Source organism: Pseudorca crassidens, chromosome 7 (assembly GCF_039906515.1).
Source record: "Pseudorca crassidens isolate mPseCra1 chromosome 7, mPseCra1.hap1, whole genome shotgun sequence".
In the NCBI taxonomy this organism is placed as follows: domain Eukaryota; kingdom Metazoa; phylum Chordata; class Mammalia; order Artiodactyla; family Delphinidae; genus Pseudorca; species Pseudorca crassidens.
The window spans coordinates 6,476,462-6,499,908 of NC_090302.1; the positions used below are offsets into that span (position 1 = coordinate 6,476,462).

At 39.3% G+C, this 23,447-nt stretch overlaps 1 protein-coding gene across 19 annotated transcripts in view; it reads left to right on the forward strand.

The window, feature by feature from the left end:
- FNBP1 (formin binding protein 1) overlaps nt 1-23,447 on the forward strand; it is a 140,406-nt gene that overhangs the window by 83,250 nt on the left and 33,709 nt on the right. For all 19 annotated transcript variants that reach the window (XM_067742965.1, XM_067742963.1, XM_067742964.1 and 16 more), the window contains one exon: nt 23,001-23,129. In XM_067742965.1, the coding sequence (XP_067599066.1) occupies nt 23,001-23,129 (129 nt within the window). The remainder of the gene's footprint in view (nt 1-23,000; nt 23,130-23,447) is intronic.

Below are 23,447 nucleotides of genomic sequence, written 5' to 3' on the forward strand. Positions count from 1 at the left end.
GCGTGCAGGATTAGTTGCCCCACGGCATGTGGGATCTTAATTCCCTGACCAGGGATCGAACCCACGTCCCCTGAATTGGAAGGTGATTCTTAACCACTGAACCACCAGCGAAGTACTGGGAAGGGTCTGTTTTGTTTTGTTTTGTTTTAATAATGTATATATATTTTAATTTTTATTTACTTATTTATTTTTGGCTGTGTTGGATATTTGCTGCTGCGCGCGGTCCTTCTCTAGCTGCGGTGAGTGAGGGATACTCCTCTGTGGTGCGGTGGCTTCTCTTAGTTGCAGAGCACGGGCTCTAGGCGCACGGGCTTCAGTAGTTGCGGCACATGGGCTCAGCAACTGTGGCTCACGGGCTCCAGAGCACAGGCTCAGTAGCTGTGGTGCACGGGCCTAGTCGCTCTATGGCATGTGGGATCTTCCCCGACCAGGGCTTGAACCCGTGTCCTCTGCACCAGCAGGCAGACTCCCAAACACTGTGCCACCAGGGAAGTCCGAGGGTCTGTTTGTTTTTTTTTAAAGGACATTAATGGTCTTCATCTTTTATTTATTTGTTTGTTTGTTTTTGGCCACGCCGTGCAACATGTGGGATCTTACTTCCCCGACCAGGTATCAAACCATGCTCCCTTCAGTGGAAGCGCAGAGTCTTAGCCATTGGACCGCCGGGGAAGTCTCAAGGGTCTGTTTTTTAAAATCATTTTTTATTAGTATTTTACAAAAACCAAAAGTTATCTTTATGGAACTTCTTTTTACTTTCTATTTTATTTATTTTCTTTTTCTTCTTCTTCCTCCTCTTCCTCTTCTGTCAATATCTTTGGATTTATTTTATTGCCCTTTTAAAAATTTCTTTCTTCAGATGCTTTTCTCATTTCAACTTTTCTTCTTTTCTAATATAAGCATTTAATGAACAAAGTTCCCATTTAACTACTGTTTTATTTGCAACCCACGGATTTTGGTATGCAGTAGTATTATTATTGTTCATTTCCTGATATTTTTCATTTCTTTTACTATTCAGTCTCTCCAGTAATTTATTTGGAAGCATATTTTTAAATTTCCAATTGTATGACGTTTTTAAACTTATCTTTTTGTTAATGATTTCTAATTTAATTGCATTGTGGTTATAGAAAGTCTGAGTTTGAGACTTTTACGTTTGTTGAGACTTGTCTTATAGCCTAGTACAGGGTCAGTTTTTATAAGTGTTCTCTAAGTAATTGAAAAGAATGTGTATTTTCCATTTCTTGGTTGCAGAGTTCTACATTTTTTCATTAGAGCAAACTTGCTGATTACCCACATCTTCCCATCATTAAGGATTTTTTGTCTGCTTGTTGTAATGTATTTTGATAGAGATATATCACTTCTTTGTGCCTCACTTTCCTTGTCTGTAAAATGGGAACACAGAAGGAAACGATTGGTGCGAGTGTTGGTTGAGATAATATGTACAAGATACTCAAAGCCGTTTATGGCAGTGGCCAGTGATCATTACATTAACTATTGCGATGATAACGATGGAAGATTTGTCATTTTCTGTCCATTTTGCTCTTCCATTGTAAAGCTGTTTTATTAAAGAATAAAGTTTAGAATTGTAATGTCTTCAATGTGATTTAATTTTTCACTGATTTCCACAGTCATGCTTTATGCCTTGAAGTCTATTTTACCCAACATAAACCAGCCTTTTCTTTGGGTCAGCATTTGCCTGGCAAGTCTTTCCCATAGTTTTAGTCTACATGTTTCTTTGTTCCCATATTTAGATGTGTCATTAGTAAATGGCATATAGCTGGATTTCTTTTTAATACAGTCTGATGGCCTTTACCTTTCACCTGGAGAGTTTGGATGGATGTATACCATCTCATTTTATTTCTATTTGTTTCACTTTTTCTGTTTCCTTCCCCCTTTCCCTGATACTCTCTGTTTCTTGCCTTCTTGGATTTTTGAAAATTGTGTTTTGTTTTCCTCATTCCGTTTTCTCCTCTACTGCTTTGGACATTATGTATTCTATTTCTGTGCTTTATTTGGTAAACCTAGACTTTTTTTTTTTTTTTGGCTGCATTGGGTCTTTGTTGCTGTGCGTGGGCTTTCTCTAGTTGTGGCAAGTGGGGGCTACTCTTTGTTGCGGTGTGCGGGCTTCTCATTGTGGTAGCTTCTCTTGTTGCAGAGCACGGGCTCTAGGCATGCGGGCTTCAGTAGCTGTGGCAAGTGGGCTCAGTAGTTGTGTCTCATGGGCTCTAGAACGCAGGCTCAGTAGTTGTGGCGCACGGGCTTAGTTGCTCTGCGGCATGTGGGATCTTCCTGGAGCAGGGCTCGAACCCGTGTCTCCTGCATTGGCAGGCGGATTCTTAACCACTGCGCCACCAGGGAAGTCCTAGACATTTTAACATATATGTTCAGCCTAACTATAAAGTAAATTAGGGTCTTTACTAATGTCCACCCAAACAACTTTAACTAAAACCAGCTCCCTCTTAACATTGCAATGTATTTGTGAATATTTTTGGTTCAACTGCATTAATTTTTTTTTATATAGTTCTGTAAGTATACTTTCTATTTTCTTTGTTCACCATTTCTTTTTGTACCTGGGGTCTTATTCCTTCTTCCCAAAGGACACCTTTAGAATTTCCCTTAGCAGAGATTTATTACAGTAAAATCTCAGTTTTTGTTTGACTGGAACTGTCTTTTTTTCCCTTTCATTCTTGAAACATGATTTCTCCATGTGTACGGCCCTAGGGTGAGTGTATTGCACCTGGAGGGTCTTATGCTGCCATCTTTTGACTCCCGTTTGTAGTTGAGAAGTCACAGTGTGTGAGAAGCCAGTATAATTGTTAATCCTTTGAAGATAATGTCTCTTCTTTTTAATAACTATAAAGATCTATTTTCTTGTCTTTTTGTCTTTAAAATAGGGGTGACTTTCTTTATCTTCCTTTTGAATCATTGGGCTTATTGCCTCCAGATTGGAATTTTCTGATGCCTGCCTATTCCTCATTCTATTGTTTCCATTGGAACTATGATTATAAGGCATTAGTTAAAATATCTACTCTATCCTCCATGCCTATTAAACTATATTTGTATTTTTCATCTCTTTGTCTCTCTCTTTCTCTGCTGTGTTCCATGTAATTTCTTTAGATATAACTTCCATTTCAGTAATTCTCTCTTAAGCTGTGTCTGATCTGTGGTTTAACATATCCATTGAGTTTCTAATTTCAGTTGTTACATTTTCATTTCTACAAGTTCTTTATAGCTCTCTTTAAAATCTATAGAGTCATTTGTTATTTTCTTGTTGCTTTGTCACACCCTTGTACCATATTTTACTTCTTTAAACATACTAAACACATTGACTTTATATTCTCTATTTGATTAATTTCAGTATCTACAATTTATGTGGGCCTGTTTCTTCAGTTTGTTGTATCGGCTGACTTGTTTCCTCCTATATTTTTGTCCTTTCTTCGATAATGCCATAAATGCATTGCTGAAAAACTTTATGTTCTGCAAAAAAAAAAGTAAGCTGCTAAAGATAATGAACAGGACTTAGGAGAAAATAGGCTTAGAAATAGATCACTCAGTACTCACAGAACTTTGTAACCAGAGAACCAACAAAACAACAATCCTAGTAAAACAACTAGCGTTTGAATTGAGTATCACAGCCCTTGTCCTTTAAGATGTAGGTCCTTCTGAGTATTCGGGCCTTAAGACACGTAGGTCCTTGGAAGCATTCACTTTCAGCAAAATGAAAAATCTGCTCCTGGATAAATGCTTCCTGCACTTATCTGTTGTTCTGCCACAGGTGGAAATATCTTTCCAGATTTTGCATACGTAGCTTTACCAGGTAGTTCAACAGAATGAGTATGGTAGCAGTTCTTGAAGCCACTGAAGCAGCCACTAGTTGCAATTCTGTAGATTTTTAGCCTTTTTCTTTCTTTTTTTTTTTAATTTGAAGTGTAATTGATGTACAATATTATATTAGTTTCAGACGTACTTAGCCTTTTTCTTAAAATCTGCATGACGTTGCTAAGGCTTACCTGTGATTGCTTCCAAACATTAATTTACTGTGAAAAATTGCATACAGACTGGCAAGGCTTCTATGTTATACCAACATCATTGCCTTATATTTCAGTCACAGAAGAAAGTATGTCACAGCAGAAAAACATGTGAGATTCAAAACAGAGTGTGTGTGATTACAAACGTGCGTTTCTTGGAATTTCCTCTCTGGCCTACATTTAAAGTGGGTTCTCCAGGGAGCTGGCATTACCTGGGCTCACTACCAGGCCAGGACTGCATCAGTCTGAATTTCCAAATTGGGGTTGGCGATCCACACACGCTGTGTGAGTTCTAGTCCTTTGTGATTGGAAAACTTCCAGGATGACTTTTTAATTTTCCTCCCTCAGGTCAGATCCAAGGTAGTTAACTTAACAAACGTGCAATTGCTGGGTCCAGTTGCAGCTTTAGGACTTTTGGAAGGTACTACCAAATTGAACCGCTCTCCTCAACTATTTTAATTTTTCCAAGGATGTATTATTATTTCTTATACGTAGAGAGTCATTTTGTTATTTTTATGGAAGTACTATTTACCTCCTCCCTAAGGATGTGATAAATTACTGGATTTTAGCATCACAAATGTTAAGCTCATAGAGCAATGTCTAAACATTGGAATTCTTAAGTTATTCTTAAGTTATTTTGCTTATGAGTATCACTTGAAGCACTGTAATTTCCCCAAAACAAACTGTGATTTGACTGTTTTATCAGTTTTTGCATTATCAGCCGTGAAGCCTCTTGTCAGTAACAAGCTGAAAGGATGCAGTGTTTCAGTTCTTGTGGATACTTAATGTAATTTCCCATTTTGACTTCTAATAGCCTTCAGATCTAATATAAATGTCTTTTCCTCCAGTTTCTGCCCATGATTAAATTATCCAATTGTATTCAAGATCACTCCCCCTCCTTTTTCCAGCAGTCAGCCCCACGACACTTGGAATGCCATGCCTGTGTTTACAAAGACATTGTAGCTGCTCCCACCATGAGTAGGATGGACTTTCCTAAACTACGCTTGTGTTTGATGACACAGCTCATGGGAACTATATGTGCATGCATCTTCTAAGCTGCGTAGGATCTGGGTAGGAGCCTGATTTTCTTCTTCTCCTTTTGAGAAGTTAAATGTTCCGCAGAGGGATTGGCTCTGTGTTCAAATTGCCTAAATCTGCTCGAGTCCACGTTTTTGCTTTGTGTTCAGCATCAGTGTGTGGCCAGATGTTTAGTCATTTGCTTACAAGAGGGTATTTGTTAGCCTTGAGGCACCCAGTTTAACTAAATGTAAATTTATACGTTGAAAGTAGGCATAAGAAAAAAACCTGACAGTTTTACCTCTGGGCCAGTGAACATATTTGGATGTTGTGAGGATGCCATGTGCCTTAGAAGAACGATGGGGAAAGAAAATAAGTTCAATGGAATGGTTTTTATGCCACTGTCAGAAAGCTTTGGATTTGAAGACTTGGAATGAGTTGTAGTGATTTGAAATTAGTGAAGCTGGCTATGTCAAAGAACCAATAGAGGTTGGAATAGGTCATCTCATGGCTCGTGACCCATACGCTCAAGTTGAAGGTAAAACCAGACTTTTTTCCTCCTTTTTAAGGAGATGGAAAAGATAGTCCTTACTATCTGTCTTGTAATATTGAGCAGTCGAAGGACTGCAAGGGAACATGGAAAAATCAAACCATATTATGTCTTACTCAAATATAGGAGTCTCTTGTAAAAAAATTAAAGCACTGAGGATAAGGTGGAAGTATTCTCTGCTGTCCAGCCCTCCACCTCCCAGACCCTCCTCAGAGGTGGTCACTCTCGCCATTGGTATGTGTCCTTATAGACCTTTTAAAATAGGTTTTTATTGAGGTGTAATTTACATACCATAACGTGGCCATCTAACTCAATATGATGTCTGTGAGATTCATATTTTTGTCGTGCGGGGGTGGTTTGTGTTGCCGTGTGGTGCCCATTGTGTGGACGTACCACAATTTAGCCATTCTCAGGTTGGTAGATGTTTGGACTGTTTCCATATTGAGACTAAATTAAGAATAAAGCTCCTAAAAAAGAATAAAAGCTCCTGTGAACATTTTTATACATGTCAGTTGGTGGCCATGGTCTCTCCGCCATGGGCGTGTACCTGAGGTGAGATGGAACCCTGGGTCACAGGTGCGAATTTGGCGCAGTGCACTGTCAGAGCTTTGACAAAGTGGCTGTACCAACCGACACAGAGCGGCAGCTGCTCCTCGCCCTCATGGACGGTTGGTATTCTCAGTCCTTTTATTTTACCCGAGAAGACCCTGCAATGAGAAGCCCACGCACCACATCGAATAGCAGCTCCCGCTTGTGGCAACTAGAAGAAAGCCCGTGTACAGCAATGCAGCCAAAAATAAATAAATAAAAATAAAATAATAAAACATTTAAAAAAAAGAAAAGAAAAAATAAAGTGCAGTGATTTAACTGCATTCAAGGTCAACATTAACATTTATTTATTTGGCTGTGTCAGGTCTTAGTTGCGGTATGTGTGATATTTAGTTGCGGCGTGGGGGATCTTTAGTTGTGGCATGCGGGATCTAGTTCCCTGCCCAGGTATCGAACCCAGGCCCCTTGCATTGGGAATGTGGAGTCTTAACTGCTGGACCGCCAGGAAAGTCCCTTTAGCTCATTTTAAAAATAGATTTTCTTCTTTCTGGCATACAGGTGCTCTTGATACACTTCGTATATGAGTGTGTATGTATATGTGTGTGTGTGTGTGTGTGTGTGTGAGTGTGTACATATATACATATGTATGTATGTATATACTAATACAGTTATCTTTACTTACCCCCAATAAAGCCTTCTCTATGCCTTTAATCGATATGTGGGTCATCTTTTATTTAAAAATTTTCATCATTGCTATTAAAATATTGTTGTGTGATGGGAAAAGCCTAGACAACCAGAATATTATCATTTCCAAGTTACACATGTTTAAGGCTCAGGCTTAGAAATACAGAGAACCCAGCTCTCCGTGGCCCCATCTCTCAGAAGACCAGTGCCATCAGATTGGACATGGTGCCAAAGGACCATTTAAACTCTTGATGTATTCTCGATCTGGGGGGCCGGGGGTAGAGTATAGTGTGTAAAGAGGTGAGCCAGAGACTACTTTTTAATGGAGTCGGTATTTCAAGCTTTATAGAGTTTGGAGATTACTTGTGAAGAATCAGAATGCTAAGTAGCCATTAATTTATTTTATTAAAATGTTTCTAGTAATTTTTTTCTTGCAGTTTGCTTCTGCTTGGTATATAGCTTTTCATCCAACTGAATTCCAAATTTGTCTTTTTCTATTTAAACATGGGCCCCCAAATGAGTTACCGTATATATATATTTTTTAATTTAAGGGAATTCTAATGGAATCATGATTTCATGGCCTTATTATCATTTTTCAAAAGCATCTAACTTGTTGACAGAATTCCTGAGTTGTGAAGTGTTCCCATCCATTCATTCCCTCGCCCATTATTTGTTCCCTGTGTGCTGGTGAGGTATGGTGGTGGCATAGATACCGTCGTGGAATCACACAATCCTTGACTTTAAGGAATTTGCCTTTCATTTTCTTCCTAATACTTAGTGACTGTATGGTGAATTTTCCCATGTGCTCCCTACATACTTCTTGAATGCCATTTTGGTGACAAACACTTTAAAGTGGGGTTTTATCTGTCGCTGTGCTTTGGAATAAAAACATGCTAGACAAATGGGTGAGAGGCAGGGCCTAATCTCTGCTTTTTCTGATAATGCTGCAGCTGGCTAGTGCGGTGCTGGGATGAAAAAGGAAAAGGTTATCAAAATGAATGGAATGTGAACTAATATTTCCGAACAGAGAGAACAGTGTTTTCTAAATGCATGCATTAAACTGAGTTCATCCATGTCAGGCAATGAATAATTCCCTTTCTCTCATTCGCCCTTGCCTTGTGACTGTTGGCTCTTACATAATTTCTAAATGCAAAATAGGATATTGTTTAACAGAAACTGCAGTTCGTGGTTACAAGTAGCTGCAGAAATTGTTAGTGAGCTCAAGTTATGGTTTTTAAACTCTGGCATCCATTTCTCCTTTTCTTACAGGTCTAGTTTCATTTAACTTGTGTGATTCTTTGACTGCTAACGTCTTCATTTTCTGGGCAGTTGTTTGCCATCAAACAGTTAACTTGGATTCTTAATTCAAATTCAGTGCAGTTCTGAGTGTTGACTAACCAGAAGAATTCTCTGTACAATGTGAGAAGTTGCCCTATTTGGCCTAATCATGAGTTTTGCTGTACAACCCGATTTAAGGAAATGTTTTAAAAGTTAAATTAATGTAAAATGCTGACCATGAGCCCTTAGAACAGTGTGTCCATTTCTTAGGGAGTTTGCATTCCATTTTTGTGTGATATTACGGCTTCCAAACATATTTGGCTTTGAGCATTATTAGCTTTTAAATTCCACATAGATGCCCCTATCGTGAAGTAGACTAGGACATTCTGAGTCATTTATGAATTAAGGTAGAATTCTAAGAAGTATGTGATAGAACTTCACGTTTCTAATGACATTAAAATATGCATGCACTCTTTTAAAGAGAAAAATACAATTTTAGTAAAGAATCTATGTCAGCGTTAAGCAAGAATGAAGGAATTTACTTTGAACGATTATCAGTTTGATAATTATCTTGATAAAACAAATGAAATTTACTAGTTTAGGAGGTTGTCCTCAGTTGGAATCAGGGATGCCTGCTCTGTGAAGCACAGGCAGGACAAAGTTGGTTCTGTTCTAACTGAAGCCAGCTGAGTAGCAGAGTGTTAAATTTTTTTACCATTTGGGGAAACATTCTCTAGCAAGATGACTACTTTCGTTACTGTACGTATAAGGAATTGTACTATTAAGTTTTCTTCTCTGCCCTTGCTGTAACCACGAGGTTGACATCTTTATTAAACATGTTAATATCTTTGGGGCTTTCCCCAAATTTGTTTCATATCAAATGTCTGACTGGTTATCTGAAGGAATTGTTCACTGTAACAATTTAGAAAACAATTTTTTTTTCCAAAAGAGGAAGTGGTTTGTATGAATGCAGGAAGTAAATTTCTCAACGGCAGCTTGATCTTTTAGTTTAAAATTGCTTTCGTTTGCAACAAGAGAAAAATGTATAGAATAATGGATATCGCTGCTGCGACTGTTCTTTAAAAGTGGATCAGTGTTCAAATGAAAGCTTCTAGAAAAGTCATCTTTGTTATCCTCTTGTTTATATCTGTCCTGTAAGCAGTCACATCTGTAGACTTTATGTTTTGTTTATTTTGCTCCTCAGTGTGCCTGTATTAAGTGAACGTCGTGAATGGTTTCAGTCGTTTTGATGCTTAATGTTTGTCCTGAGTAATACGGATGTTTTCTTCTTTTTCGATGCTTCATATGGGAAATGGAATTTAATGGAAATTTTTCCCAATTATCAAATGTGGAATAAATGTACTTATATTTGGAAACAGGACACAACTTTGAATATTAGTAGGATGCGTTTTTTTTTTTAAGGCTGTGACCCTCGATATTTAAAAAATGAATTTGTGATAGGAATGTTGAAACATAAAATTATTTACTCTGTTTTTTTTTCACATACACGTATTCTTGTTTCACATACACGTTTCACATACACGTATTCTTAACGTTGCATTCAGCTCCCAGTTTTAGTTCATTTGCTAGCAATTACTACAGCCTCTATGTTGTTGACCTTAATTTTCGCTTCTTTGCTTTGGAAATAAGTGGTTTTTACACAGCAAATGGAGTTTGGGTAAACAAACATTTAAAAAGTAGCAAGGGGGCTTCCCTGGTGGCGCAGTGGTTGAGAGTCCGCCTGCCGATGCAGGGGACACGGGTTCGTGCCCCGGTCTGGGAAGATCCCACATGCCACGGAGCGGCTAGGCCCGTGAGCCATGGCCGCTGAGCCTGCGCGTCCAGAGCCTGTGCTCCGCAACGGGAGAGGCCACAACAGTGAGAGGCCCGCGTACCGCCAAAAAAAAAAAAAAAAAAAGTAACAGGAATGTCAAAATCTCAGAGCATCAGAAATGTTGGGGGGTGGGGTGCTCCCCAAAGTGAATGTATATAAAGACCAAATACTTTTAAAAGCCTCTTCAGTGAACTAGTTCCAGTACGCATTATGTTACTTGCATGAAAATGCTAACGCGAGAATCCATCTTAGCTTTGCTTTAATACTCCTACAACAAGCCTCTAAGTGAATGTTCAAGATAGCAACAGAATGAAATAAGATGATAGGTCATTCCCATACCCTAGATCTGAAAATAAAAGTGAACTGAATAAAACATGAATACAAATATTCATATTATATGAATATATGAACTTGAATATAAAATAAAATAAATAAATGATATTTACTTATTTGAGTGTGTGTGTTTGTGTTTGTGTGTGGCTTCAATACTTGGCATTTCCTTTGTGCCCCTCATTGTTCTAAAGGCTTTTGTACAGCAACTCATTTAATAAAATATTTTAATTTTTACTGATAGTAAATGGTCTATCTCGGCCAGGAGCTGGTTCTTAACATATTTTTTTAATTAATTCGTTTTATTTTTTGGCTGCAGTGGGTCTTCATTGCTGCGCGTGGGCTTTCTCTAATTGCAGCAAGCAGGGGCTACTCTTTGTTGCAGTGCACGGGCTTCTCATTGCGGTGGCTTCTCTTGTTGTGGAGCACGGGCTCTAGGTGTGCGGGCTAGAATCGCGTGCCCCCTGCAGTGGAAGCCCAGAGTCTTAACCACTGGACCGCCAGGGAAGTCCCCGATTAAGTATATTTTAAACATCCTAGACAAATTAGAGTCTATTAGAGTATTTATTGAACAAATAGTTCAGAGCATCAGTAAGATTATAATGAATACCTTTCTCGAGGGCCTTGGTTAGCAGATAACAAAGAGATAGAGAGACAAGGAAAACTCGAGTCAATTGCAGAATCAGATAATGTGTATAACATGCTAAGCTGCGGGGTGAAGATATTCAGAGCAGCAGTAGTTTAAAAATGATTAATGAGGTACATCCTATGTGAAATCACCTGGTCTTATGACCAGCAAATACTAGGAGCTTAAGAGTTGCTCATAGATTCTGCAGCTGAAAAAGCTCCATGTGGATTACAGGTTGTTGGGATAGGGCTGAAGGAAGAATCAGGACTTGAGTATGATGGATGGGTAGAAGTTGAGTGGATAGAGCAGCGAGGGAGCATCTGAGAGGGAGAGAACTTCGTCCCAGGCGTTGCGGGAAGCATGCTGCTGATGTTGACAGAACGGGGAGTTGAGCAGGATCTCCCGGAGAGGTGACATGAGAACGGATTGTGAAGGATATTAAGAGTGAAATGAATGTGATCCGCATGAAATGGTATTGAACCTACTTCTCAAAAAACTTACACTGGGAACGTGTTTTATTTTTTTCGAAGAGAGTTTCAGTCCTTGCCATAATTCTTTTATCCCTTGATAGATAAAAAAAGGTAAGGCTATACAGTGTTAAATTTCCATTAACCTGGGACTTCCCTGGTGGTCCAGTGGTAAAGAATCCACTTTCCACTGCAGGGGATGCGGGTTCCACCCCTGGTCCGGGAACTAAGGTCCCACATGCCGCGGGGCAACTAAGCCCGCACACCACAACTACTGAGCTCGCGCACCGCAACTAGAGAACCCGCGTGCCCCAAACTGCGGAGCCCACGCTCTCTGGAGCCTGTGTGCCACAACTAGAGAAGAGAAAACCCACACACCACAACTAGAGAAAAGCCTGCACTTCACAACTAGAGAGAAGCCTGCATGCCACAACGAAGAGCTTGCACACCTGAAAGAAGATCCCACGTGCCACAACTAAGGCTTGACACAGCCATAAAAAATAAAATTTAAAAAAATTTTAAAAATTACCATTAAGCTAAAATGGCCGTGCTGGATGTGGGAGAGCTAAGACTGAAGCACATTTCTATGAATTCTTTGTGAATTCAGTGTCCTTGCCAGTGTGCCGTATGATTTCCCTCCTGGTTTATGTTAAACGAGCTCTTTATTGTTAGCCACTGCTCTTGCCTGCAGAGCTAGGCTGGTGATAATGGGTTGGGATAAGGTGATAAAGAGCAATTGACATGAAGCCTCAGTATATACTAGGGGCCCAATAAGGAGAGGTGGGCCCAGGGACCATCTGAAGTGGGCACCATCTATCCACACAGCCAGAGACATGTACTAAGGCAGGCCAAGTGTTGTTACTTCTTGCATATTCCTCCTTTCTGGGTTAAATTCCCTCCTTTCTGAATGATAGGTTGTTTTCATTTTCTTCCATAAGGGTTTGTGAGTAGTAAGTTCTTTATTTGTCTGAAATGTTTTTATTTTGTCCTCACTCGAATGTGATTGTTTAGTTAGGTATAGAATTCTAAGCTGACAATGATTTTCTCTAAACATTTTGAAAACCTCATTCCGTTGTCTTTTATCATTGATTGTTCCTTTGGGAAGTTGGCTAACTACTTAACTGTGTTCCTTTTGTGGGTATTTGACTGTCCTCCCTAGCTCTTAAGACCTTATCATTGCCTTTGGTGTTCCGTGGCATCACTGTGATATTTCCAAGTACAGACTTTTTGTTTCTTATTTACTCTGCTTAGGGTTCACTGGGGATTTGTTCCTTTCATAAATGTAGGAAAACTGTCAGGTGTTCACTCTTCAAATATGCCTTTCTTTCATTCTCTTGAATTGTTGGTTCTGGGGCTCAGATACGTCTGAAACTTCTCATTCTATTCCCCATGCTTCTTAACTTCTTTTTCCTTCATTTCGTTTCTTTATCTCTATATATTACACTTCGTGTAACTTTCTCAGCTACTTCATGAGTTCTCTTCAATTATTCTATTATTTAACTGATTTATTAAGTTTTTAAATTTCAATGAGTGCATTTTTTATTTCTGGAAGTTCCATTTGCTTCTTTCTCAGATACACTTCATCTTTATAATGTCTTTCATTTTCTTGTGATTTCTGTTGCTTCTTTTATTTCTTTAACCCTTTTAAATGTCTTGTTTTATATGTTCTTTAAATTTTTCTTTTAGCTCAGGTTTTTAAATAATTAATTAATTAGTTTGTTTGTTTATGGCTGCGTTGCGTCTCCGTTGTTGCACACGGGCTTTCTTTAGTTGTGGCGAGGGGGGCTACTCCTCATTGCGGTGCGCGTCCTTCTCATTGCAGTGGTTTCTCTTGTTGCGGAGCACGGGCCCTAGGCACGCGGGCTTCAGTAGCTGTGGCTCGCGGGCTCTAGGCACGTGGGCTTCAGTAGTTGTGGTGCACGGGCTTACTTGCTCTGCGGCATGTGGGATCTTCCTAGACCAGGGCTCGAACCCATGTCGCCTGCATTGGCAGGCGGATTCTCAACCACTGCACCACCAGGGAAGTCCCTAGCTCAAGTTTTTATGGTGATAGTTTTTCTCTCTACTGTGTCAGCTCTCACAGTAGTTTATTTCCTTGTGCATTTATGATTGTTATATTATTATTTTTTGTATGAGCATACCTTCAACAGGGATGGGTTTTTCCTCTGGGAATCCCTTAAAAGCAGGATTGTGGGTGTATCCCCACTCCCATTAGGGTTTTGTATTTATTTTGGCCAGACAACCTGGGGCCGATTTTTGTGTTAATTTCTTGTGGTGGAGATTCTTGCAACACTTTATGGTATACACAGGCTTAAGGTTTTGTTTCTCAGAGGACACTCTTACCCCACTTCATCCCATAGCCTGATACCTAATCAAACTTCTTTGCTGTCTTCTTTGACCACTAGAAGTTTTGCTAGGTGTTGCCCAGCTGAAAGAATGCAGAGAAAAGTAGTACTGTGGTCAAAATTCAGGAAGCGCCTGTAATCTTTTATCTTGACCTATTAAGAATATATTACTGAAAATAACTTCTGTAAGATTTTTAGTATTAAACATTCCTGATTAAACATCTATTGTGACTTGGGTACTAAGGTTGAACAGCTGCTCACCAAACACCTCAGATTTCTCTTTTTTTTTTTAACTGAAGTGTAGTTTTTTTAATAATGTTTCATGTGTACAGCAAAGTGATTCAGCCATAAATATATATATATATACTTTTACAGATTCTTTTCCATTATAGGTTATTACAAGATATTGAATATAGTTCCCTGTGCTATCTAGTAGGTACTTGTTGTTTATTTTATATATAGTAGTGTGTATCTGTTAACCTCAAATTCCTAATTTATCCCCATCCCCTTTCGTAACCATAAGTTTGTTTTGTGAGTCTATTTCTGTTTTGTAGATAAGTTCACATGTCTCATTTTTTTTTAGATTCCACATATAAGTGATATCATATGGTATTTGTCTTTCTCTGACTTACTTCATTTAATGTGATAATATCTAGGTCCCTCCATGTTGCTGCAAACGGCATTCTTTCATTATTTTTAATGGCTGAGTAATATTCCATTGTGTGTGTGTGTGTGTGCGTGTGTGTACATATATATACCTCAGATTTCATGGTATTTCATTTCTTTCTCTGGGGTATATAACATGATTAATTTTTTTACTCTTCTAAGGAATATATATGTCTTGTAGAACTGCATTCCAGAGTGCTTTCAGTATTTTTGCTCTTCACAATAATGCCACAGCCGTAGAGAATGGTGATCATATGGGCATCAACTTTCCAGAATCCAGGCTGTTCTCTTCAACTGTGCATATATGGAACCTTGTGGTATTAACCTTGTGCATGTCATATTTTGGGGTGACGTTACTTTTTAAGGGGAGAAAGGGAAGAGAAAGAGATCATCAATCTCAACCTACTATAACTGAAAACTCAAGACCCTCGCCAGGAATAATGTGTTAGAAGCCAGGGAGGAGGAGGGGGCAAGTCTTGGAGACAATGATTTATATTTTATCAAGATCTCTGAGCTCATACCAAGTTTGTTTTCACCAGCTTAACTTGGAGGTATGCCAGCCTTAAGAGCAGCCATATCAGCAGTGGCTTCTGTTTCAGCAGAAATTGTCACTCACCTTCTAATTCTACTTTTTAAATAAGGCAACTGGGGTATAGGGAAACAGAAGGCCTTTTCTTAAAACTGTTTAGCAAGTGAATGGCCCCTGAGGGATTGAGATGCTGGTCTCATTTGCTATCTTTCCATTTTCTCTCCTTCTATTTCAGCACTAAAGTAACCTACAATGCTGGGGCTAGAAGTTGTAAGCCTGTTTCAAAAAAAAAAAGAAATCAGGAAATGGCTGGAATATTTCAAGCATATTTCTTTGGTTAACTTATTTTGAAGTTTTTCTGTGTTCTGTATTTTAGCTGCCCTTATAATTTATCAAAGACAGACTCATTGTTTTGGCAAGTCCCGGCCTGGAAGTCTCCAACAAAAACTCACGGTGCTCCTCTGTCTGAATAGGAATTTTTAGATGCATTTTAGTCTTAAACTTGAAAATGTATTCTAGATGCAACAGTTTGCTGGGAAATTGAAATGATGCCATTTATCATACAACAACATTACTCCAGACAGAGAGCTTTTCCATCTCTTCCTTTGTTACTATCCCTCCTACTATATCTTTCAGAGCTGTGTGTGTGTGTGTGTGTGTGTGTGTGTGTGTGTGTACCTCAAAGGCAAGCCATACCTCTTCAATCTTTCACTGTTGTTTCTGGAATTCTGCGTTACAATTTGCCTCTTTCACTAAGCTTTTTGGCAAAATAAACTAACTTTGTCACTCTTTTCAGAAGTGATCATTATTAATGTTTTATTTTTATAATAATGAGATTATACTGTAAACACTGTTTTAGAAACTTGAAAAAAATTAAATTATATATAGCTTTCACTTTCCCTTATTAAATACTCTTTCACATTATTTTTCTTCCAGGCTACACAATAGTCCATCAAGGGTATGACATATAATTAACCAATCACATTACTGGACATTGTCTCAAATTATTAGATATTATAAATAATACTGTGTGGATATCTTTTGTGAACACTGAAAATTATTTCATTAGGATAAATTCCCAGAAGTAGAATTGCTGGGTCAAAGACTAGGGTGAAATCAGTTTTACTCCTAATCATTGACAAATCATAGAGAAATTCAGTTTACCAGTTAGAAGTTCAGGGATTCTCAATAGATTGCTGTTTTTCTGGTCTCAAAAATACGTAGAGGAGGACCTGGTGGCGCAGTGGTTAAGAATCCGCCTGCCAATGCAGGGACACGGGTTCGATCCCTGGTCCCGGGAGATCCCACATGCCGCAGAGCACCTTAACCCTTCCACCACAACTACTGAGCCTGCGCACCTAGAGCCTGTGCTCTGCAACAAGAGAAGCCACCACAATGAGAAGCCTGTGCACGGCAATGAAGAGTAGCCCCTGCTCACTGCAACTGGAGAAAGCCCGTGCGCAGCGACGAAGACCCAACGCAGCCATAAATAAATAAATAACTTAAAAAAAAGTACATCCTTTATTTAAAAAAAAACAAACAAACCTAGAGGGACTTCCCTGGTGGTCCAGTGGTTAAGATTTCATGCTTCTACTGCAGGGGGTGTGGGTTTGATCCCTGGTCGGGGAACTAAGATCCCACATGCTGTGTGCTGCTGCATGGGGGGTGGGGGGGGACGACACACCTAGAGAACAGGTCACAATATCCAGTGGCCCCTACCTCTCTTGTATGCTGTGAAGATGTGTGCATTTCTTCTCTTTAACCTGGCCACGTCCAAAAGGAAAGGTGCTCCAATCGTTGGAGCTACTGGTGACTCTGAGACTCACCATCTTTGCCAGCTGTTGATTGGGGATCATTGTAATGTGGTGGTGTCATTTAATGATGTCCTTGCAGCTGTGTTCTTGGAACTTTCCGGTGAATTTCCCAAGGCTGCTCTACCTCCTCTCAGTGTTATCTCAGATCCCACTCCACCAGGGAAGGACACTAGGTTTTCACTATTACCAATGTTTACCAGAGGGTGGAATGTGCAGGGACTTTTACTTTCTAAACCTTACAATTCTGTAAATTTGAATTATTTACAGCAAGCATATTTTTGTAGTTGGGTGAAAAAAGAACTAAGATGGAGAGAGGCCGATAACCCAGGTTATTAAATTCGTTAAGTTTGATTTTATGCACAATATTAAGTCAGCAGCTCAGGTAGTTGCAGAGGGGTGAATCGAGAGCCAGGTGCCCTGCTGGATTCTTGCTGTGTCTCCAGCCCAGGCTCTGTGCCCTTTTGGCTGGATTTCGGGGCTGGTGGTCAGGCCATCTGCCCCCTAAGTGGAGCTGTTGCAGGTCACGGGCTATTGGATAATAAATATGGACAGCCTAGCTGTGGTTCAGAATAGTAAATTCAGAATAAAATCTCAATTTAGCCCTCCTTTCCCCTCTGGCCTAAAATACAATTGATCTCTTCTTATGATAATGATGAAATAAAATATTGAAAGTCCAGCTGCTCTAGAGAACATTTACTGCTGTTGGAACTACCAGTGATGAAACATTTTTCATTGTGCTCCCCAAATTTTTGGTAATCAAGTGGGGCCTTTCTAAGTTGTTATATTCACATACTTCTAATCAAGGAAAAATTTGACTTTCCAAAAGCTAGGAATGCTGCTGCAATAAATAGTTTATCATTTAAGGAACAGCAGTGTATACAGTCCTGAGAAGTCTGAGGTCATGTTCAAAAATTAATACATCTCGGGCTTCCCAGGTGGCGCAGTGGTTGAGAGTCCGCCTGCCGATGCAGGGGACGCGGGTTCGTGCCCCGGTCCGGGAGGATCCCACATACCACGGAGTGGCTGGGCCCGTGAGCCATGGCCGCTGAGCCTGCGCGTCCGGAGCCTGTGCTCCGCGACGGGAGAGGCCACAACAGTGAGAGGCCCGCGTACCGCAAAAAAAAATAATAATAATAATACATCTCATTATGTATTTAACAATAAATATATAAATAGAACCAGTCCGCATTTGGTCATTTTGTTAAAAGGTCAAAAGCTATAAGCAGCCCTGATAAAAGATGTGAGGGTATAACCTAGTAAGTATAACCCTATTCCCCGTGTGAAAGTAAACACATTCCTTAGTATAGCTCATTCTCTCTGTTTATGACAATTGAGACTCAGCCAGCGGTGTTTTCTTCTTAATATTTGAAATATTAAGGAAAAAGTAATAGCGAATTGAACAGGAAATAGCTACACAGTTTGGCCATGCTCATCATCTAAATTTAACTAACTAAATGGATTTTAGTATTTTTGTCTTTAAACCTGTGAGGATTTAGAAGCATTGGGCTGCAGCTCAGTTTCTAAAATCTTGTTTTCTTTATTTAGAAACTGTAACTCTGACCTTTTAGGCAGCACAGCTTTATTTCCATAGGATGTTGAGTTAGAGGTGTTAAGAATTACTAAGCAGTGAAGTAGCACTTAAGCAATACATACTTAGGCCTATTTGGATTTATCTGGGGAGAGTCCCAAGGATTTGTCAAAGAAATTCTAAAATTTAAGTTCAGTCTTTCTGATTGACAGTGAAACTGGTGTAGTTCTTATTTAAAGATGTCTGTGAATTACAGCCTCAGGCAGTTGTGGTCATTCTGGACTTTTTTAGAATGTTATCTCTAAATTCTGTAACTCTGAGTCATTAAAAAAAAAAAAACCCTCTGACCTTCTCTCTGCCCTACAGTAATATTGCTATAAGATGCAGTATCTTTTATTCTTAGAATGAGAACATGAATGAAAAGAAATAGCTAATGGTCTGGCTGACAGTAGAAATACTATACCTCTTTAAGATAATAGTTGCTATTTTCAGATGGACTTAAAAAGGGAGGAGAAGTGATGCTTCTAATCTTCATGTAGCCTTAGTCATTAGGAGATACACTCTCGAAAATATCTAGTTACTTAGCGGTTACTCCAAATAAGTTTTTGAAAATACTTTTAAAGATATTTTTAAAAACATATTTGTAGTAATGAGTAACTGACTCAGCACTAGTTTTAGAGAGAGACTCTTGAAGTTCCATCGCAAAATAAACACAGCAGCTTAGGAAACAAAAATAGATTTCCACAGTAAATCTTGGTCAGAACAATGGCACATTCCTGGGCCTGGATTCAACAGTGGGTATTAATTCAAAGCAGCTGGATGCTGGGATTGAGAGTAAGATAGTCCCGTCTTCCTGCGGTGGCCTTGCAGAATCTGATGTGCGACAATATTTTGCTGCTTTTAAATGTTGCTTTATCCTTTTAGTGAGTCAGAGAGAATCTGCAGAGGTACAGAGGCTTTTGCAACCTCAGGTCCAAACTTTTCCTTTCAAGAAAACTCCCAGAGAGATCATGCTTCCTTTACAAAAGGTAGACCCATTCCCTCTGGAGTCTGTTTGTTTTCTTCTACTCAGCTCACTTTCCAGGCTGGATTTTATCCATGTTCTTCCTTATCTCAGTTTCTTCCATAGTTTACTGGTCACCTAGTTACATTTCAGGAATGCATTGTGCAGGGCACTGTGAAACTATTATGAATTAATATTAATTATGAATTAATTATTAATAGTTTAATTATTATGAATTAATATTAATAGTTTAATTAATATTAAACTATTATGAATTTATATTAATAAAAGCAATTATATAGCCAAAGCAAAAACATGATTAGAGATTCTGGGGAGTTCAGAGGTTAGAGGATGACGACCACTTCCAGTCAGATGGTGCTGGGGTACCTCTGGCAGGCTCACCTCCAGTTCTCATGAGTAAAATATTCCGTGGTCGTTACGAGGGCTTGACTGTCAGGAAACGTTAATCTGCTTATGTGGGCTGTGTGTGTGTGTGTGTGTGTGTGTGTGTGTGTGTACACACATAAGTGCATATTTAATGATGACATTCTGATCTCTGTTTCAGAACTAAGCTATTTTAAGTTTTCACCAAATTAGACTCATTTCTGCAAAATAAATAAGGAGACTGTTCATCTTGCTACTCTCCTTACAAAAGAGATGACGGAACCTCCCTCCCCTGGGATTTTTCTGAGACTTGTTTTCTGAGGAAGTTTTGTAAATGAAAGAGAGAATTTTTTAGAAGTGGGAGGTTACCTGGGAATTTCCTTGTATGTTATTTTTTTTTCCCCCATCGTCATAATAGAATGAGAAATGATAAAATTCTAGGTAATTGAAAGAGTTAAAAGGATTTTTGAGTTGGTTGCATCAGGGGAACAGATGGAGTGCACGTAGGTGGGGAAGCTACTATTAAAGTGGAGGAGGGTTACTGTGTGTTGGAAAGGCATGGATTTTGCGGGGTAGCTGGGGAGTCAACATGCTGGGGACTAGCTTACGTATCTGCTAGTGAACACAGTAAAGCGGAAGCCAAAGCGTATGGTCAGGAAGGGAGTTAACAGTCCGCTGACAAAGAGGAAGAATGCGGCAGCTGAACTAACTGAGGGGAGGTGAGAAGTTGGTAAATTGGTTTTGAGGTACCTAAAGGTCTTAAGAAACTAAGAAGCCTCAGGTAATAAGGAAATCAGTTTGGAAATATTGATATTGTTCCCTGCATTTGGGAAGTGTTTACGTATGAACAGAGAAGAAAATAAAGGAAGCAGCTCTGAATGACCACCTCGGGCTTTCACGGATACACAGATGAGCGAAGCATATCAAGGAAGTGAAATCAGGTTAAGCCTTCAGGTCACAGAGGCAGGAAACCAACGAAGGACATGGCGGTGCGAAGAAACCGATCTGGTACCAGTGATCAGACAGAGAGTGGGACAAACGACTCCAGCCTTTCTTCTTCGTGTTGGCATTTGAACGGTTCTTTGTTTTTTCTTTTTCTTTTTTTAAGCAGTTAGGTTCAGTAAAACAAGACAAAACAACAAACAAAAGTTGCCTTGGGTATGTTGGAACAAGGCCCTTTTCCTGTTGAGTTCTTGGTTCAGTGTGGTAAGTTTGCCCAGTATACAGGCCAAGCCATCTCTTCATCTGGCAGGGGGTAGTTGTTGCCCTGCACGGACCTCAGATTGTCTTAGAGATTCATGAGATTGTATTTATCAAGGCGCCTCCAAGGTGCTGGAGGAATCTGAGGAGCTGTTACCAGCATAACAATCTCTGCTATTTGTGGAGGACTTTCGACTTTACAGACATTCTTGTTTGAACTTTCAAATCGATTCTGCAACTTGCCGCTAAGAGCCCCTTTCTTGCCTGTGTGTAATTAGCCAAAAAGTGAATGAGAAGAGAGAAACAAATGTATGAGTTCTATTATTATTTAGGAGAAAAGCAATGCAGTAAAACACAAAATAGCACGCGCGCGCGCACACACACACACACACATAAAAAGCACAAAGAGAGCACCGTACTTACTGCTTCTTTAAAGTATATTCTGAAAATAAACATAGTGGAGAGTTTTAGAAAGGTCCCTTTAGATCACTGGTTCGTGTACCTTTTTAAAAAATATTTATTTATTTATTTTTAGCTGCTTTGGGTCTTCACTGCTGTGCACAGGCTTTCTCTAGTTGCGGCGAGCGGGGGCTACTCTTCATTGCGGTGCGTGGGCTTCTCATTGCTGCGGGCTTCTCTTGTTGCAGAGCACGGGCTCTAGGCGCGCGGGCTTCAGTAGTCGTGGCTCATGGGCTTAGTTGCTGCGCAATATGTGGGATCTTCCTGGACCAGGGATCACACTCGTGTCCCCTGCATTGGCAGGCGGATTCTCAACCACTGCATCACCAGGGAAGCCCCCGATATGACTTTTTAATTCATGAACTCCGTTGAGAATTGGATTAAAAAATTTATAGATCGCCTGTCCCCTCCTCAGGATATAAAAAATATGATCAGCGGTTCCCATAAGGGAACCTAAATCTAGGTAACATAAATGTGCGAATTGGGCCAAGTGCAGACAATAAAGAATGTTGGCACATGTGTCAAACTAGAAAGTAATACCAAGTTAAGACAATAGAGAATGTTGGTGTTTGTGAAAAATTAGGGTGCACATCCTTGCCTAAAGTAAATTCAAATTCTAAATAATCTCTTTCTCCTTTTTCTTTTTTTTTAAATTGAATTGCAGTTGATTTATAATATTATGTTAGTTTCAGGTGTACAGCATAGTGATTCAGTATTTTTGCAGACTATACTCCACTATAGGTTATTACAAGATAATGGCCATAATTCCCTGTGCTATACAGTATATCCTTGTTGCTTATCTGTTATAAATATAGTAGCTGGTATCGTTAATCCTATACCCCAAATTTGTCCCTTTCCCCTTTGGTAACCACAAGTTTGTTTTCCAGCTGTGAGTCTGATATTCATTTGTACTATTTTTTTTAGATTCCACGTGTAAGTGATCTCATACAGTATTTGTCTTTCTCCGTCTGGCTTATTTCACTAAGCATAATATTTTCTAGGGTCATCCATGTTGCCACAAATGTCAGTATTTCATTCTTTTTTATATCTTAGTAATATTCCATTGTGTGTGTATATGTGTGTGTGTGTGTGTGTATCACATCTTCCTAATCCAGTCATCTGTTGATAGACACCTGGGTTGCTTCCATGTCTTGGCTATTGTAAATAGTGCTGCTATGAACATTGGGGTGCATGTATCTTTTCGAATTAATGTTTTCATTTTTTTTCTGGATATATACCCAAGAGTAGAATTGCTGGATCATATGGTAGTTTTATTTTTAGTTTTTTGAGGAACCTCTATATTGTTTTCCATAGGGGCTGCACCAATTTCCACCAATAGTGTACAAGCGTTCACTTTTCTCTACATCCTAACCAACATTTGTTATTTGTAGACTTTTTCCTGATAGCCATTTTGACAGGTGCGAGGTGATATTTCACTGTTGTTTTGACTTACATTTCTGTAATAATTAGTGATGTCGAGCATCTTTTCATGTGCCTGTTGGCCATCTATGTGTCTTCTTTGGAGTAATGTCTTTTCAGGTCTTCTGCCCATTTTTGGATTGGATTGTTTAAACAATTTCTTTTTAAAACAGCATCTGCTAAATACAACAAATGGGAGGTAAATTTGATCCCCCAGTTCCTCCAGTTTGCAATCCTAGGTTTTTACTTATTATGTGTAAACATGGGGGTATTCTCATTTTTTGCCCTAAGGCACGACAACAAGCTCAAATGCGTCACCAAATGGCAGAGGACAGCAAAGCAGATTACTCATCAATTCTTCAGAAATTCAACCACGAGCAGCATGACTATTACCATACTCATATTCCCAATATCTTTCAGGTAAGGAGTTCAGATCTCTCAGATTTGCTTTGCTTAGAAAAATGTTGCCTTGGAATCATGATTTCTGGGCTTATATTCTAAGTATTTCTATAATTCTAAGTTTCCTCTAATTCAAATCATTTTTTAAAACATTCAGATCAAGCACTGACTGACATTAAGATGAAATATAACATGAATCTCAAGATTAATCGATAGCCTTTGCAAACTTCCTTGGCTTGCCCCTGCGGCCATTCTTGGTCAGTCTTAGAACTGTGATTCTCAGATGAACACTCTTTTTGCTAAAAGGACCATCCTGGTTACAAAAATTCCAACTTAACC